Here is an 18030-nt window from a genome sequence, read left to right on the forward strand (position 1 = left end):
ACCCCTAGATATTGCACTCAATCACAATCACTTTGCGATATGAGATGATTTTACGATTCTAAATTATTTGTACATTGTGTTCTTGTGCATTTCAGTTGTCTTTCAAGAGTTTTCCCACTTTCTATCAATATAGGCTAGAGCTAGAATAGACTACATCGGAGCCAACCTTCACTAGAGATTGCTTGGTTGTTGAAGTTGGCCGACGCTTCTCATTGTCATGGTTTGTGCTCATTTCAAGCAACAGTTACCACTAAGATTAATAATATTTATTTATTCATTCGGCCCAACATACATAACAAGCAAATCATCCCATGCAAAATTCATTTGATTGGATCTTCAAATTGAGTTGTTTAACTTTCACGTGGACATCAATAATATTTTTTAATTATTATTTATTAATTTAGGCTAATGCATATATCGTTTAATTAGATCTCCAAATGGAATGAATAAGAATAACAAAAATATAGCAATGGTCTTTGAAAAGCCGAGAGGATTGATCCATACCAAAAACAAAGACCAAAGATGACAATATTATGAGTAAATTTTATATTGATATCTTTGCATCTAACTAACTCAAGGTATAAACTTAGTTAATAACAAAAAAAGTGCACCAACAATGGTATAATGTTTATCTTGACACATTAAAATCATCTATATCCCACTCAGCTAATCAACAATACCACCATCAATGCTACAAGAAGGCCTCGAGGCAACAATCTAATTGTGAACAAAATAGGTAAGAAAATTATTTCCCATAGAAATATTGGAAGAAAGACCAATTTGGTTGGATCAATCAAAACCACTGCACTAACCTAGAGTACCAATTCAAATTGTTCTTTCATGAAATTTTTTAAGATACAAAAATAATAGCAGTAGAGTCTGACATGAGAATAAAACTGGGAATCTAAATTCCAATGAAAAAATTTAGAGCTTTGTTTCACTTTTTCCAAAAGACAATGGAAAGACGTAAAACAACCATACAAACTAAAAGCTTCTAATTGTCTGCATCCTCTTCAACTTCCTCATTTCCATCATCAGCCCACCAAGAAACAAGGCCCAAGCCACTTCCATTGATGTCACCCTGCCACAACAGAACATATAAATAATCATCTCTACAAAAATTTGCTCAAATGAATATCTATATTTGCTTGATGTAACACCTAGACTTTGAATTCCTATCATACAAAGCTACTAATTGAAGGGCTAGGGGATGTATGTGAATTTTATATCTCTCAATTTTGACCAAACGAGACAGCTTGATATAGAAAATGTATAAGGTAGGTAAAAAAGGTTGTATGGTGTCCGGTTCAGGTGCCCATGTGGACAAAAGATTTGTATTGGAAATTTCAGAAAGAACAAAAAAATCAATGCTCATACTCTAGGCATCACTACTCATTTGCTTGTCAGTATTGGAGATGAGAACAACATAAACAATGGGGTTCAAAAGGTTCAGTCATCAGTGAATTGTACTGTGAAATAATGATCGTGCACACAAAGTTGCATTGAACCTATTACATTCAATAATGTTTGTAAATCAGGAGGTCTATCTGTTGAACTCTCAGTCCACTAGAAATTGCTTTGACAATTTTCATGCAATTTAAAAAATCCTAAAAACAGTTGTAAAGCACTTCCTACTGCCTCGGGGGCACAATGAACTAACTTTGGTCCAAATAGATGAATTTTCATTTTCTGCTCTTGTTATGAATGCATTGAATATACCAGCACCTCCATACACCAAAGATTAAGTTTCTTGTCCAATAGCATTAGTATACAACAGAAAAAAGATCATTTTACCTCAAAGCAACAACTCAAAATGAGATCAAAATTATGTAGGAAGCATTATGGAAACATAGGAAATTCAAAGTAGTAATATTGAAAATGTACATTAGGCCTCATAATATACCAAATATAAGCCTGATGATTTGAAACCCTTTATTGTAACAAATGCCCTTCCAAGATGTTCAGATTAATGTGAATGCCAAATGGGAAATGTTATCATGAAACCTGAGCCAACTCAAAAATCCCCTGAAATATTTGTTGATTAAAATTAACAAAGATCGTTATATCCCAAAGCAACAACTGTCTGTCTATTATTAGAATAATACTTTATTATTTAATGCTCAATTATGTAATATTATGTAAATATTTCTAAAAAGATCTTTCTGATCTTATTCGCAGTTTCTCTCGCTTTTATGTACATTGTGTAAATCTTTATATTGAGTGTATTTGCTCATTTGTTAATTAATATAACAATCATTTTTTACCAATTGCGATTCCGTAATATGGTATCAGAGCCGTAACAAAAAATTCATCACAAATCTTTTCAAAAAAATTTCTGCATTTTCAAAGTTTTCTTGGTGTTTTTTTGTGGTTTTGCGGCGTTGAACCCCTGTCTGACCTCCCACGTGACTTCCCGCCATTTGCAGCATCTGCTTCTGCGTCCTTTTTCATGGTTATTAAATTCGTGTCGGCCTCTAACGCGATTTCGCGGCTTCATCTCTGCAACCCGTAAATATTTTCGGCGAAAGAAAAAAAAAAACTTTGGCATTTTCGTCGGTTTTCTTAGTGACGGGATTGTGTTTTAGGCGACGAAAATATTTCTTGACGGCTCCAGTTCGTGTTTCTTGGATATTTTCGTCTACAAATTAAATAATCACGTCACATGATTTTGTTTTGTCACCCAAGCAACCTGATTTCTGCAGATTTTCTTCTAATTCAGACCTGCGGCTAGGGTTTTGCCGAAAACCCTCCGTTTTTGCTGCCTTTGGAAATTTGACACCAGATTCCTTCTGGGTTTTTCGAGATCTGAACTGGGCTACTCTCCGATTTTTTTGGGTGCATCATTTTCTGTGCCTCAATTTTTGAGCCGTCAGATTTGCATTCAAATCTAAGATTCCTTGCAGGTTTTTTGAGCTCTTCTGGGTCTTCGTCGGTTTTTTCTATGTCCGCTGGATTTTTTTCTTCAAATTCGTGTCAGTCATACTTCATCTGTTTTTTGTAGTTTGTACATGTATCTACCTCTATTTTCTGCATTGGGGTTTGTGCTTTGTATTCCGTGCTATCACCTCTTCTTTGATTTTCGTTTTTTGTGCATTGGGAAACGTGCAAGATGGCATCATTGACCAACTTGATGTTGGAAGGCAGTCAGCAATTCAACGACAAAAATTATAACACTTGGAAGCAGCGCATGCTAACAATCTTCGAATATTGCCGCCTAGATGATCTTGTCTTGGGAAAAGAATCTCGTCCTTCTGCAGCTGGAGCCGATCAAGACAAATTTGATGATCGCAATAGGGAAGCTGTCATGCTTCTCAAACTTTTTGTCATAGATGACCAGCTACCTCAAATTCCTTCTGGCCAGTCAGCGTCGGAAATTTGGAAGCATCTGAAGGAGTTGCATGAGACATCCGACAAAAGTCTGTTAATGCATGATAGCTTCGGTAAGATAAATGATTGAATGAGAGATAAATGAAGTCTCTCATTCAATCATTTATCATATCGATAACTATGATAAAAACCTTCAAGCAATTAATTCATCTTTGATAGCCATTCTACATTTGCATATAAACAACCTATTGATAATCATACTATGTATTTTGCTCATGTTCATCGATCTAATAAATCTTATATTTAGATGTGTATCGATTAACATAAATAATGATAACTAAATGATTAATGAAAACACCGATTAATATATATCGGGTTGCATATATTATATCGGGATACATATAATATATCGGGATGCATATGATATATCAGGTGGCAATATAAAGGTCACCGATAGTTATCGGTTGTCAAGGCTAACACACCGATAACTATTGGCTGTTAGCATTAAGCAAACATCGATAGACATCGGTTATGATACTACTCCCACACCGATTGGCATTTACGTTGAACATGCATTTGTTAGTATAAACAAAAAGGCACGATCAAGGAATGTCTTGATCGGTCATGACCGATCAAGGCATTGCTTGACCGTGCCCCATTTGTTATATACTTATATTGAGTGGCATTCGTGAGATAGGACATAGAAAATATTAAATGCTCCTCTCATCTGCCACAAACAAGAAGATAGTTAGATATATACAATAAGGCAATAATAAATACAACCAAATTAGATAATAGAATATAACTTGCATATTGAATGTAAATTGAACATCATTTACATGGTATCAGAGCTATAGTTAAATCGAACCTGAGGCTGTTCAATTTTACGTAAAATTCAAATCAAGTATATATTCAACATCACAATCCTATCAATGGCTAGCGCTATTAGATTTGAAGACAGACTTGCAGGAGGTGAAGACTTCTCCGCATGGAAATTCAGAATTCAAATGATTCTAAAAGATAACAAAGTTGAATCATGTTAAGATATAGCCCTCGTGAATCTAACTGATGGCAAATCGACTGTTATATATATATATGTGGTTATTAATTCGATGCCTGAAAGTCATTCTGGAGAGTGATATATTAACACACAAACCCGATATGCAGATGGACAGTAACATCGTATACACTGCGATGATTATCACAGTGAGCACAATATCTATCGTGCCACTGTGATTACATTGCAGTATGCACTGTAATGTAATCACAGTGGGCACGATAACATGTGATTATTGATCGCATTATACTAAACTAACGAAGCATGTAGTTCGGCAAATTAAACATTAACAAACATATTGTTATGAACGGTTGCCTCACGTGGCAACTGCCACGTATGGACATGTCCCTACGTAGACAACCTTTCCTCTTGTATATAAAAAAAACCGGATTCAATGGTGGAGACGATCAATTACTTACGGCAGTCAGTATTCCAGAATCGCTGTCATTATTCTTCGATCCACATTTTACAACATGGTATCAGAGCCAAGTTATTAGAGAATTAATTAGACAGCCATATTACTCATAAGCAATTATCGGAAGTAAATAACATATAGACGCAAAGGCTATATACGCAGAGGCTATATCCGACTAAGAAAATATTCAAAATGTCAAGTAATATGAGAGTGGAAGATAGACTCGAAGGAGCCTCAAACTTCGTTTCTTGGAAGATACGAATCATTGCCATTCTTGAAGAACTAGAATTAGAGTATTACATAGAAGAAAATCCAGACATGCCAAACGATGAACCAGAGAAATCTACCTGGAAAAGGCGTAATAATAAAGCAAAGAAAATAATTATTGACTCAGTCAAAGATCATATTCTTCCATCTATAGCCAGACTGCCTAAAGCATATGAAGTATTTAAAACCATTAAAGATACATATGAAGTTAACAATGCAAGCAGCATGTTAACCTTGAAACAACAACTTTTAAACATAAAGATGAATAAAGATGATACAATATCTACATACTTTTCAAGGATATCTGAAGTAAAAGACCAATTACAAACTATTGGAAATGAGGTAGATGATCAAGAAATCTCTCTCATAGCCCTAAGAGGATTACCAATTTCATGGGAATCCTACATTCAATGTATTAGCAAAACACCTCCCTTACCCAAATTTGAACAACTTAAAAATGAGTGCATTCAAGAGGAATCTCGACTAATCTCAAGGGGATTAGGGCCAAATAAAGAAGGAGAAATCCAAGCACTCAATACAAATACCTTCAACAAAAAGAAAAAATTCTCCAAACGGAAGAGAGGAAATAAAAACCATCAGAAAAGAGATATATCTAAAATTCAGTGTTACAAATGTGACAAGTATGGGCACACTCACAAGAATTGTCCAGAAAGGAAGAAAACACAAGCTACTCTAGCCGAAGTCAAAGGAGAAAACTCACTTTTCTTCTTAGCCCTATCAAGCGAAATAAATACAAATAAAAACACTTGGATCATAGATAGTGGAGCATCAAGACATATAATTGGATTCCGAAATCAGTTTGAAACACTTAACGGGCATTCAAGTGAAGAGGTCACTATTGGAGATAACTCCACATATCCTGTGAAAGGAATTGGGACCTGTACTATCAAACTAAGAAATGGAGTATCTCTAAAATTAAAAGATGTTTTGTTTGTACCTGGAATAAAAAGAAATCTAGTTTCAATCTTAGGCCTAGCTGATCAAGGATATCGGGTTACCTTCAATGAAGATAAAGTTCTACTCTGGCCTAAAAACACAAATATCAAAAATACCATAACAGTAGGTTCAAGAGATGGTAGCCTGTACAAACTATGCAGTGATCAAAAGGAAGCACTAAATCTTGAAGTTTCAAATAATAATGAATTATGGCACAAAAGATTAGGACACCTAAGATATAGTGCTCTATCCAACATAAATAAGATTAGTTCAGGACTACCTGTTGTGACCATTTCACACATCGCCCCATTGGAATGGGGACCCCCTCTTTTTTGCTTCGGTTTTGCCTGTTCTTCTCTCTGCTTTTAGGGTTTTGAGTGAGTGAGGTCTGTTTGGACTAGGGCTAAACCCTGGGGGATTTTTTTTGAGTGTTATGCTTTTAAGGCCAAGTCCAGTCAAATTTTGAAGTTTGTTAAGTATCCTCCCGAGGATTGGGATTGAGATAGTGGGGTAAGCCTGTCAGGAAGGTCAGATAGATCTCTTCTAATCAGGGTTTTTTTGGGGTAAATTCAAATTTTGTCTAAGTGTTAGCATTTTTGTGTATTCTTGTCTAGGTAAATTTTGACTAAATTTTTGGAAGCAAGATAACCGATCCTGGCCTTGAATATGACCTAACCCTGCTTGGTGAAGTGATTGAAGATTGAGGTTATGGATATTTTAGCAAGAGAAGGTGAAATCGCCCCTGTCCCTCTCCCAGGGACCAAGGCGAAAATGTTATTTAATGCATATTTGTCTCTAACTTCCTTTAATTGTTTTGTGCAGGGTCGGCAGGAGATATAATTGGACGTAAATTGAAGATTTTGAAGACTCGAAAATGATGAAATTTGAAGGATTAAGGCAAAATCGCTCCTGTCCTCCACTGAAGGACCAGGGCGAAATGATTTATTTTGGTCATTTTTGGCCTTGGTTCATCAAATTGAAGCGTTAAGGACACAATGAAGGAGGAAATAAACATGATAGAACATCCAGACTTAGTCAAAGGCAATGAAAGGTTGAACAATTTGTCCAGCAAGATGAATTCGCTCCTGTCCCTTACCAAGGGACCAGAGCGATTTTCCTTGCACACACCCTTTTGGACCTTTCCTGGACTTGGGCTCTTATTCATGGCATGTAAAAAGATGATATTTTCCCCAACAAAGGAAATTTGAAGTGAAAAGCGAAAGGATTTGGCCTTGAGGACAAAAGGCGCTCCAGTCCCTCTCTGAAGGACCGAAGCTTGAATTCCAATTTTGCATTTTCCTTGCAAGATTTAAGTGATTTTACGATTCGAAGAAGCCAAGGTAAGTGTGCTCTGTCCGTTGAATATAACTTGAGTGGGCCACAATGAAGAAAACCAACCTAAGTGACAAAATCGCTCTTGTCCCTCTCCAAGGGACCAGGGCGATTTTCAAAGGAGGCTCATGTCCCTCAACAAGGAACCAAGGCGATTTTCTAACAAGGCAAATATCTGGCGAAGAAAAAGCAAGTTTCATGTTTGAGATGAATAAAGGAGGGCGTAATCAATCCATTGAAGATAATTTTGAATGTTAGCAAAGCATAAGTATGCTCATAATTGCCAAGGCGCTCCTGTCCCTCACCAAGGGACCAGGGTGAAAAACACATTATCCAGCCTCCCCTTCCAAATTTGGACGAATCCAGACCAAGGCACAAGATTGGAATGATATTTAAAAGTGTTTCAAGGAAGAATGAAGTTGCAAAGACCACGAAATTTGATGAAAATGGCTAGGGCGCTCCTGTCCCTCACCAAGGAACCAGAGCAAAATCTTCAAATATGCCCAATAGCCTAACATTTTGGAATGCTACTTTCGTTTCCAAGACTCAAGATGGAATAAGGAATGATGTTTTATGCCTCGAGGGTCATTGGAAGTTGATGTGATCATGAATTTGTGCAATAAACCGAAAATCGCTCCTGTCCTTCACTAGAGGACCAGGGCGATTTCTATAAAATCAACAATTTTCCTCCAAAGCCACGCCAAGACAAGGTGATACAAGATGGGAAATGCCTTTTGAAAAACGATGGACAAAGAATTGCCCCAAGAATCAACAATCCTAGGCTCAAAAACAAAAATCGCTCCTGTCCTTCACTGGAGGACCAGGGCGATAATCCTTGGAGGAGCTCATTTTGTCTTGAGAAGGCGAGTTAAACATGCATAGAACGAACAATGAAGATCATTGATTGCCTACCTCACATCATGACTTGGCAATTTGGAAAATGAAGACCAAGGACAATAGGTGGATCGCTCCTGTCCCTCACCAAGGGACAAGGGCGAAAATGCTTTAAAGCTAGTTCCTTCCAAAGATCAAATGAATTAAACTCGAAGTTCCAGATAAAAAGGACATCTTAGACGCCAAAGGTGAGGTTTTGAACATAAAAACGAGAAGTGCAAGATCTAAAGTGTGTGGGCGCTCCTGTCCCTCTCCAAAGGACCAGAGCGATGTTATTGATGACCATTATTTTCCCACGCTTGAGCACTTACTTCAAACAACTCGCATTAAATGCCAAATTCGCTAAAACCTTGAAATATTTTTTTTATTAAATTGACATTTAATAAGGGAGCGTTGATATTTAATAATTAATTTAAGCCTTAAAAAATCGTTTTTTTTTTATTGAGGCATTTGAAATTAATTATCATTAAATTAAAAATGAAAGATAGAGCGCATTTTATTGAAGGCTAGAGGTGGTGAAGTTGATGAAGCATTAAAAGATGCGAAATCTGGTCTAAATTGGAGCGAATTTTATTGAAGGCTAGAGGTGGTGAAGTTGATGAAGGAGAGGCGCATTTTGCTAAAGGGAGTCTTAATCTACATTTTTTTTACCTAGCAAATTCACCTTATTCTTGCATCGTTTTCTAGAGTTAATTCTCAAGTGGAGGTATGGCGAGATTATCCTCATCTCAATTTTGAAGTTTTGAATTTTGAGCTTCAAGTTTTGAAAATTGCGTAGTTATTTAGGAAATGATAATTCAATGATTTATCATGAAGTTTCCTAAATTAAAAGCTTCAATCTTCCTTTCTAGTCTATATTTCTACGTTGCAAGGTATATTGCTCATTATGAAATGTTATGTAGGTATCAAGATGGCGACCCCGAAGGCAGGAGCATCCACTAGTCGTCCAGCGCTCATGAAGGAAGATCAAAAGAATGAAGAATTGGAGACCAAGATCGTGTCAAAGTGGAGCAACATTGGAGATACCAACTTGGGAAACTTCAGTGTGAAGAAGTTTCGAGAGATCCCTTACATTGGAAAGCCATCACCTGTTGCAAAGAGAATAATTGAAAGTGGTATCATCAAGGCGGCTGGTTCCCCTCCAGCAGTCCAATGCCATGAATTGACGATCGAGTGTGCTCGCCATTATGACCCACAATCAAGATCGATCGTGTCTGAGGAAGGAAACACTTTGGCTTACCTTTCAGAGGAGGCTATAAGTGAAGCTCTCCATCTTCCAGAGCATAGAGATATGATTTACAAAAGCCTAGAAGGAGCCAAGTCTATGTATGAAGATGATCCAGACACTTGCTTGAGCATCATCAATAAGAATTGGTTACTCAAGAGTCGTCCTCGCCTGAGCAAGATTCCCAACACACCACATAGGATCGACTTCCAGGAGGAGTACAAAGATTTGATAACTTTGCTCAACCGACTTACAGGGGCTCCTCAAGCCTTCTATTTCGAGAAGTGGATGTTGTACTTCATCCAAGTGATAGTTCAAGGAAAAGGAACAATTCATTGGGCTAGAATGATTAGCCATTGCTTGGACGTGCAGTTAAGAAGACTGAAGGCTACCAAGTCATTCCACATGAGCTCGTACATCATATATGCCTTGATCAGGAGTTTTGAATATGCAGGACTACCTCACAGAGGAGTGATCGGAAGAGGACCCGGGGAAGTCAGAGTTTGTGATTCTTACGTCCATTTGCATCATCCACCTGGAAGTGACTACAAGCTAGTCAATGATACCTTCACGATGAACATCACCAGGACATTGCAAGGCGGGATTCACAATCGGCTATCTCAAGATGCACAAGAACTTGTAAAGAGGTATGGTGCTTGGTTCATCCAATTCCAGAAGTTTACATATATTAGAGTTCATGGATGTCCTTCACCTCCCTATATGTTGCCGAGATATCCGACAGACAGGATAGTGCTACTTGAGGTGACTAGGCAGTTGGCAGCTTATGCGAAGGCATTCAGACACAGGCATGGAAATGGAATTCCTGTGCCTATCATACTAGGAAATTCAATTGAGGTATGTCCTAATGGTCTAGCCATGGATGATGCAGAGAGGGAGTTGGCCTTATATTCATTTTCATTCTTTGCCTTGAGAGAGAGTTTTGATCCTTATGGGTATATAGAGGAGACAGTTGGTAGAAAGTACAAGCATGAATTTCAGGTAGAGGACTTTTGGATGAATCTCTCAGATGATTTTGAAGTAAAAAGAAAGATGCATTCCAGATTGCCTTTAGATTTCATCAGGAGATGCAAAGTCTACAGAGTGGCCGATCAAGCTCAGGACAGTGGCAGACATCTCCAATCATCTTATGACCGAGAAAACAAAGCAGTGAGGATAGATTGGAACGAGCCTGAGGTTTTGGATCTAGATGCTTTGATGGCTCCAGTTTTGTCTTGTACTCGCAGATGGGTTGATGTGCAACAAAAGTTGAGAGAACAAAACATATCTATGACTTTTACTTTGGAGGAAAGACCAGGGGAAGGAGGAGCAAGTGTAAGTGAAGGCAATCCTCATCCCAGAAACAAAAGCGAAGGCAACCTTCGAAGCGCAAGTGAAGGCAATCCTCATCCTAGAGGCTCGAAGAGGAAAGAGAGACTTGAGAAAAAGGAATCCTCCAAGAAGAAGCAAGAGGCCAATCAAGATCGCTCATCCGGTACATCTTCTCGACACGAAAAAAGGACAAGTCAAGTTGTAAGACGAGAAAAGGACACTTGAAGTGGAGGAATCTATGGAGTCAATGGTACAGAATGATAAACACGAAGAAGGACAGGCACCTCAACGTTCATCAAGTCAATCTCCCCAAGTCAATGAGCTACATGAAGACAAGAATGATGACGAAGTGACATCTCCTCTCCGAGAAAAAGAAACATTGCCTAAAGAGATACAAGTTAGAGAGACGAGATCTGCCATTCCAGATTGGTTGAAGGAGAGACTCACAAGGGTGATTGTGATCGAGGACGAAGATAATGTGATTGACTTGGAGAGTCTTGTAGGGAATTCTCAGGAAGTAACAGAGAAAAGGAAGGCCACTAAGATGTCCAAGATGATCAAAGATGAAACTGGATCCAGGAAATTGCAAATAGCTACACCAGCAGTGGACAAGTATGAAGGTGAAATCCTCGCAGAAGAATATGATGTAGAAACATTTGAGCTTGGTCCACTCACTGCTGAGCAAACATTGGATGAGGCAACCGATTCATTTGAGGCACTAAAAGACAAGCTTAGAGAAGAAATGGAGAAAAATAGAAAGCTTGAGAGAGAGGTCGGTGCATGGAGAGGCTACTTTAGCCATTTCAATCAGCCTTTGGGACGTCAAGATCCAACAGTGTCTCCTATGCAAGCACTTCCTCTTGAATCAATTGGTGAGGCAGAGAGAGTCAAGAGCTTGGTCCAGCTTATGAGCTCTTGGATTGACAAATCCCATACAGTTGCCATTGAATTTGCAACAAGAATGATGCAGACAATTCACAGAGCTATTCAGGTTCTTGAGATCATCCACAACCTAATGATAACAGTGGCCGCCCTTGCCCATACTAGAGATGTTATCATTCCTGTTCTACAAGTAATTAGGCAAACACCAAGGAAGATCCTAGCACAAGAAAGGGTAATGGATGGAGGAGTTCATAATTTACTCCAATGGTCAACCCTACTTCAGATGAAGGAAGTTCCTTTCGAAGACATCAGCACCAAATGCAATCAAGTTGAAGAAGTCATCCATCCGATTCAAGACAAGGTATTTGAGGTATTATGTACTATTCTTGGCAGAAGGATCGAGGTTGAGACAGATGTGGATCTTCAAGAGTTGGAAGAAAGGGTCAAGGTTATCTTTTGCAAAGATAAGAATGTTATCACAGATGAGCAACGGGATCAAATGTTTGCTACTATGCTCCTGATTGAGAAAATCAAAGAACTTGAACCTGGATGGGATGCGGCTCTTCTGAAGGCTTTCGATCAGGTCATCCACTTGGAGGAACGAATGAGGAATCTTCCCGAGATTCCTATTGCCGAAATTGAAGGAATTGTGTCTAGATTCGTTGCATATGCTAAGAAAGAACATTGGAAAGGGAATAAGGTTCTAGAAGAAAGGTTGTTATAGATGATGTGGCACCTTAATTATCATTGGTCTATGTTTCCTAGATTTTTGTGCCAATTAAATATTTGGCTATGCATTTAATATTGTTCAATAAAAAGGGGACTTTTTGTAATAAACCCTAATTAGGGTTTAGGTGTCAAAATTTCAGCCATTGATCTTCTTTTGATCTGGGCCGTTCATTGTAATTGAGGATGCTATAAATACCCTCACTCATTTTCATTTTGTAATTAGAGATTAGATGATTAGTAATTAGAAGTTAGAAGATTAGAGCTTTTGAGAGAAGAAAGTTATTTTGTAGCAAGATTGAGCATTGAAGAAAGAATTTCAAGCAATTGTTGTCTATGTTGGCTTTGAGATCAATAAAATATTGAAGTTATGGTGTTTTATTGCAATTCTTGTGGCTATCTTCATGGTTGTTTACTTTCTTGAATCATTCTCAGTCGAAATAGTATTTAAGTTTGAGAGACTAAGTGTTGGGCTTGATCTTTGGTGAGATTCACATTCCAAACCACTAGCTTCTTACTGATTGTAAGGACGCCTTGTGTGGTCAACTGGAGATATTTGGATTGCTTAAACCTCCAATCATTATTGAACTATTGATATGTACCTTCATGGTAGTATCTATGATTCTTGATGATTTAAAAATCAATAATCACCTTAGAAGATCGCATCAATCTCAGTAGAGTTGTAATTCCTTGGCAATATTGAGATTGGTTGAATCCTACCAAGTCTAGCCTACATTGGAGTCATTCTTAGGATTAGATTAGAATCTGTCTCTTGCTAAACCCTACCTCTTGATTTTTTTTGGAATTCATTAGTATTAAGAAATTCTGTTCTTGCAAATTCGGAAACGTAAGGCCCCTTGATGAAACAGCATTCACAACGACCACTGGTGCTTATCCACACGTAGAGACCCTACATCAAAGAACCTTGGAGTCATCCTGATTGATCCTTTTTCGCGACATCTTCAGCAATCAGAGGCTTTATTCAAGAGAGGATAAGGTACCCTTGGGTATTTTATTCTGTGTTAGGCAGTGTACAAAATACACGTCAACACTACCCCAACTAAAATCTGAACACACAGGCATTTGCAAAGGATGTGCCTTGGGAAAGAATGTGAAAGTTTCTTTTCCTTCAAGCGAGCACAAATCAAAATTTATTTTAGAATTAATTCACTCAGACCTATGCGGTCCCATGTCAACACCATCCCTAACTAGATCTTTATACTACATAATCTTTGTTGACGACTACTCTCGAAAAACATGGATATATTTTCTAAAGTGCAAAGACTCAAATGAAGTACTATCTAAGTTCAAAGAATTCAAGGCACTAGTAGAAAACCAGTCAGGGAAGAAAATTAAGGTGTTAAGATTCGACAATGGAGGAGAATATACATCTAACAACTTCAAAGACTTTTGTAATTCTGTTGGAATTAAGAGGGAGTATACTGTACCATATAATCCACAACAGAATGGAGTAGCAGAAAGAAAGAACAAAACCATAATTGAAGCAGCAAAAGCCATGATGCATGACCAAAATTTACACACTTCATTTTGGGCAGAAGCTTCAAATACAGCAATCTACATTCAAAACAGATGTCCGCACTCAGTTCTAGAAAACATAACTCCAGAAGAAGCTTTTACAGGGAACAAACCAGACTTAAGTCATTTAAGGATATTTGGCTGTCCAGTGTATATACATGTTCCTAAAGAAAAGAGGATGAAACTAGAACCATCCGGAAAAAGAGGTATCTTCATTGGCTATAGTGAAAATACTAAAGGATATCGCATTTACATTCCAGGGAAAAAATCTGTTGAGATAAGTAGAGATGTAGAGTTTGAAGAAAACACTACACTAAAAGAACCTGAGGATGATAACATTATTGAAGAAGAAGAAGATCACATAACTGAGATTGAGAGGGAGAATATCATAGAAAATTCCGAACCTTCAGTCACTGAGAGGGATGACATCATAAGAGCTTTTGAACCTCTAGTTGATGAAAATATTGAAACACTCAATAACAAGAAAAGACCTCTATGGGCAAGGAAAATGATTGAAGAGAATAATGTAGAACCAAATGAAATTTCCAAAGAAAATAAGAGAACAAGAACTCTAAAATGTTATGCTACACTTCTAACCGAACTTACAAATTCTGAACCAACAAATGTTAGAGAAGCTCTATCAAAACATGCTTGGAAAGATGCTATGATTGAAGAATATCAATCCATACTAAAGAATGATGTTTGGGATATAGTGCCTAGACCAAAAGACAAATCAGTTGTCTCATCCAAGTGGTTATTCAAGATCAAATATGCATCTGATGGCAGCATTGAAAAACATAAAGCTCGCTTTGTGGCCAGGGGTTTCTCTCAGAAAGCAGGAATTGATTATGAAGAGACATTTGCCCCAATTGCCCGGTATACGTCAGTAAGAACAATCATTGCAATTGCAGCATCCAAAGGACAGAAAATTCACCAAATGGGTGTAAAGACTGCCTTCCTAAATGGTTCAATTGAAGAAGTATATATAGAACAACTAGAAGGATTCACCATACTTGATAAAAATTGCTATGTTTGTAAACTGAAGAAAGCTCTCTATGGGCTAAAACAAGCACCTAGGGCCTGGTATGCAAGGATAGACAACTATCTCTCCAAACTATGGTACTCCAAGAACCTAGCAGATCCCAACATCTACTTCAAGGTTTCAAATGGCAATATGATTATATTGGTCCTTTATGTGGACGATCTTTTGATAACGGGAGAGGATAATCTCATTGTGAAATGTAAACAAGATCTGGCAGCAGAATTCAATATGAAGGATCTAGGGCTTCTACATCTGGGATTAGAAGTATGGCAGAAGAAAAACTATATCTTCCTAAATCAAGAAAAGTACACCACACATATCCTAACTAGATTTGGGATGATGGAGTGTAAGCCATTAGCTACACCAATGGAAACTAATTTGCACAAGCTAAAAATTGAGGCAAAAGATTTAGAACCTACAGATCCCACACTCTACAGACAAATCGTCGGTTCACTCATGTATTTGGTAAATACTCGTCCTGATATCTGCTATGCTACAAATGTATTAAGTCACTTCATGTGTGAACCTAAGAAGATACATCTAATGGCTGCTAAACACATTCTAAGATATTTATGAGGCACAATCGGACTTGGCTTATAGTATGAAAATGCTGAGATTCAACTTGAAGGATATTTTGATTCTGATTGGGCCGGAAGTACCACTGATCATAAAAGTACTACAGGGTGTTGCTTCAGTCTTGGTTCTGCTATGATATCTTGGTTCAGTAGAAAACAGTCAGCAGTTGCACAAAGCTCCACTGAAGCAGAATATATGGCAGCCTCCATGGGAGCTCGTGAAGCGGCATGGCTAAGAAAGTTATTATTTGGATTATTTGGAAAAACTTTGAATTCTACCATAATTCACTGTGATAATCAGAGCTGTATCAAGCTCTCAGTAAATCCAGTTTTTCACAATTGATCCAAACATATTGAGATCCCTTATCACTACATAAGAGACATGGTAGATCGAAACGTCATAAAACTAGTGTACACCAGTACTAAAGAACAAAATGCTGACATCTTCACCAAGCCACTTACAAGATTGAAGATAGAATACTTCAAAAGTAAACTTGGTATGACTAGATTATAATTGAGATTATTAGGATGAAATTCCTACCATGTGTAATTTGTTCATGAATAAATAAATAAAATGTATATTGCAATATTCTAACTATGTTCAAAGAAGATGACGATCTTCTTATGGTTAAGGTTACTATTTCAAGGTGACGATCTTGACAATAGTTGACCAAGTGTCAAGATTGACTACATTAAGTTGTTGTCCCGGACTGTGCCAGATATCTTGATCCTAAAGTATGTGATCATCTCATGATTGACTTCTTAAGTGATTGTCCCAGACTGAGCCGGATATCATGATATTGAGTTTATTGTCATGACAAGACTACATTAATTGTTGTCCCGAATTGTGTCGGAAGTCATGACAGAATATGCTCCCAAGAAAATTACTTAGATCCACTCTTGCTAAGAGGGAGTGTTAAGATATAGCCCTCGTGAATCTAACTGATGACAAATCAACTGTTATATATATATGTTGTTATTAATTCGATGCTTGAAAGTCATTCTGGAGAGTGATATATTAACACATAGTCCCGATATGTAGATGGACAATAACATCATATACACTGCGATGATTATCACAGTGAGCATGATATCTATCGTGCCACTGTGATTACATTGCAGTATGTACTGTAATGTAATCACAGTGGGCACGATCCCATGTGATTATTGATCGCATTATAATAAACTAATGGAGCATGTAGTTCGGCAAATTAAACATTAACAAACATATTGTTATGAACGGTTGCCTCACGTGGCAACTGCCACGTATGGACATGTCCCTACGTAGGCAACCTTTCCTCTTGTATATAAAAGAAACCGGATTCAATGGTGGAGATGATCAATTACTTACAGCAATCAGTCTTCCAGAATCACTGTCATTATTCTTCGATCCACATTTTACAACAAATCATTTGTAAAGACTCAAACCAAAGAACTTGAGACTGAACCTGATCAAGCAATTTGGAGAGAAGGAAATGATAAAGCTAACAAAATAATAGTTGATGGGGTAAAGAACAATATTATGCCCATTATAAAGAAGCACGAATCAGCCTTCAACATGTTCAAAGCACTTGAAGACGCTTTTGAGATATCCAATGCCAGTAGAACCTTGGCTCTAAAAAGAGAGATAAATTATAAAACCATGATAAAAGGAGAATCAGTCAAATGCCTACTTCATGTGGATATCTACCTTAAGGGATGAACTAGCAACCCTTGGATATGAGATCCAAAGCAAAGAATTAACCCTCATTGCTTTAGATGGCTTGCCTAGTATCTGGGAAACGTTCATCCAAGGCATCAGTGCAAGGGATAACTTTCCAAAATTCGATAGGCTAAAGGCTGACTGTCTCCAAGAGGAACCAAGGGAAAATAAGAAAGGAATCAAACAAAAGAATATAGATGAAGATCTTCAAGTTCTAACTACAAACTGTTGTGACCATGTCACACATCGCCCCATTGCAAATGGGGACCCCTACTTTTTGCTTTCTAGGGTTTGTTTTCTAGGTCTTTTAGGGTTGTTTGTTAGCCTTTGCATTTTGAGTGTCGCCAAGGGGATCACCTGGATAGCAGGTTCTGCTTGAGTGAGGTCAAGTTGGTGAGTGATGAAGTCTGGAATGTCTTGAAATTTGGCTAAGTCTGGAATGTCCTGATCCTGAAATTTGACTAAGTCTGGAAAACTGAAAATCCTCCAAAAACTAGATTTTGCAATATAGCTCCTGGAGGTCTGAAACCACTCTCAAACATCCTGAAAGTATATATATGGAATATAACTTAAAGTATAAGAAAGAAGAAAGATAGAAGGTCAAAAGGTCAAATTTCGCTCCTGATCCTTCCTGAGGGTCCAAAGCGAATTTCGCTTCTGACCCTCTCAGGAGGTCCAAAGCGAATCTCGCCCCTGACCCTTCCACAGGGTCCAGGGCAAAAATCAATCTAGGACTCATTTCTTGCCTTATTTGACCAAATTTT

At 37.8% G+C, this 18030-nt stretch overlaps 1 protein-coding gene across 3 annotated transcripts in view; it reads right to left on the reverse strand.

Annotated features, from left to right (window-relative positions):
• Nucleotides 1-616: 616 nt before the first annotated feature.
• Nucleotides 617-18030, reverse strand: part of LOC131057704 (uncharacterized) — a 197224-nt gene continuing 179810 nt past the window's right edge. For all 3 annotated transcript variants that reach the window (XM_059212544.1, XM_057991854.2, XM_057991853.2), the window contains one exon: nt 617-1081. In XM_059212544.1, the coding sequence (XP_059068527.1) occupies nt 995-1081 (87 nt within the window). In that variant the 3' untranslated portion in view covers nt 617-994. The remainder of the gene's footprint in view (nt 1082-18030) is intronic.

Source organism: Cryptomeria japonica, chromosome 10 (assembly GCF_030272615.1).
Source record: "Cryptomeria japonica chromosome 10, Sugi_1.0, whole genome shotgun sequence".
NCBI classification, from domain to species: domain Eukaryota; kingdom Viridiplantae; phylum Streptophyta; class Pinopsida; order Cupressales; family Cupressaceae; genus Cryptomeria; species Cryptomeria japonica.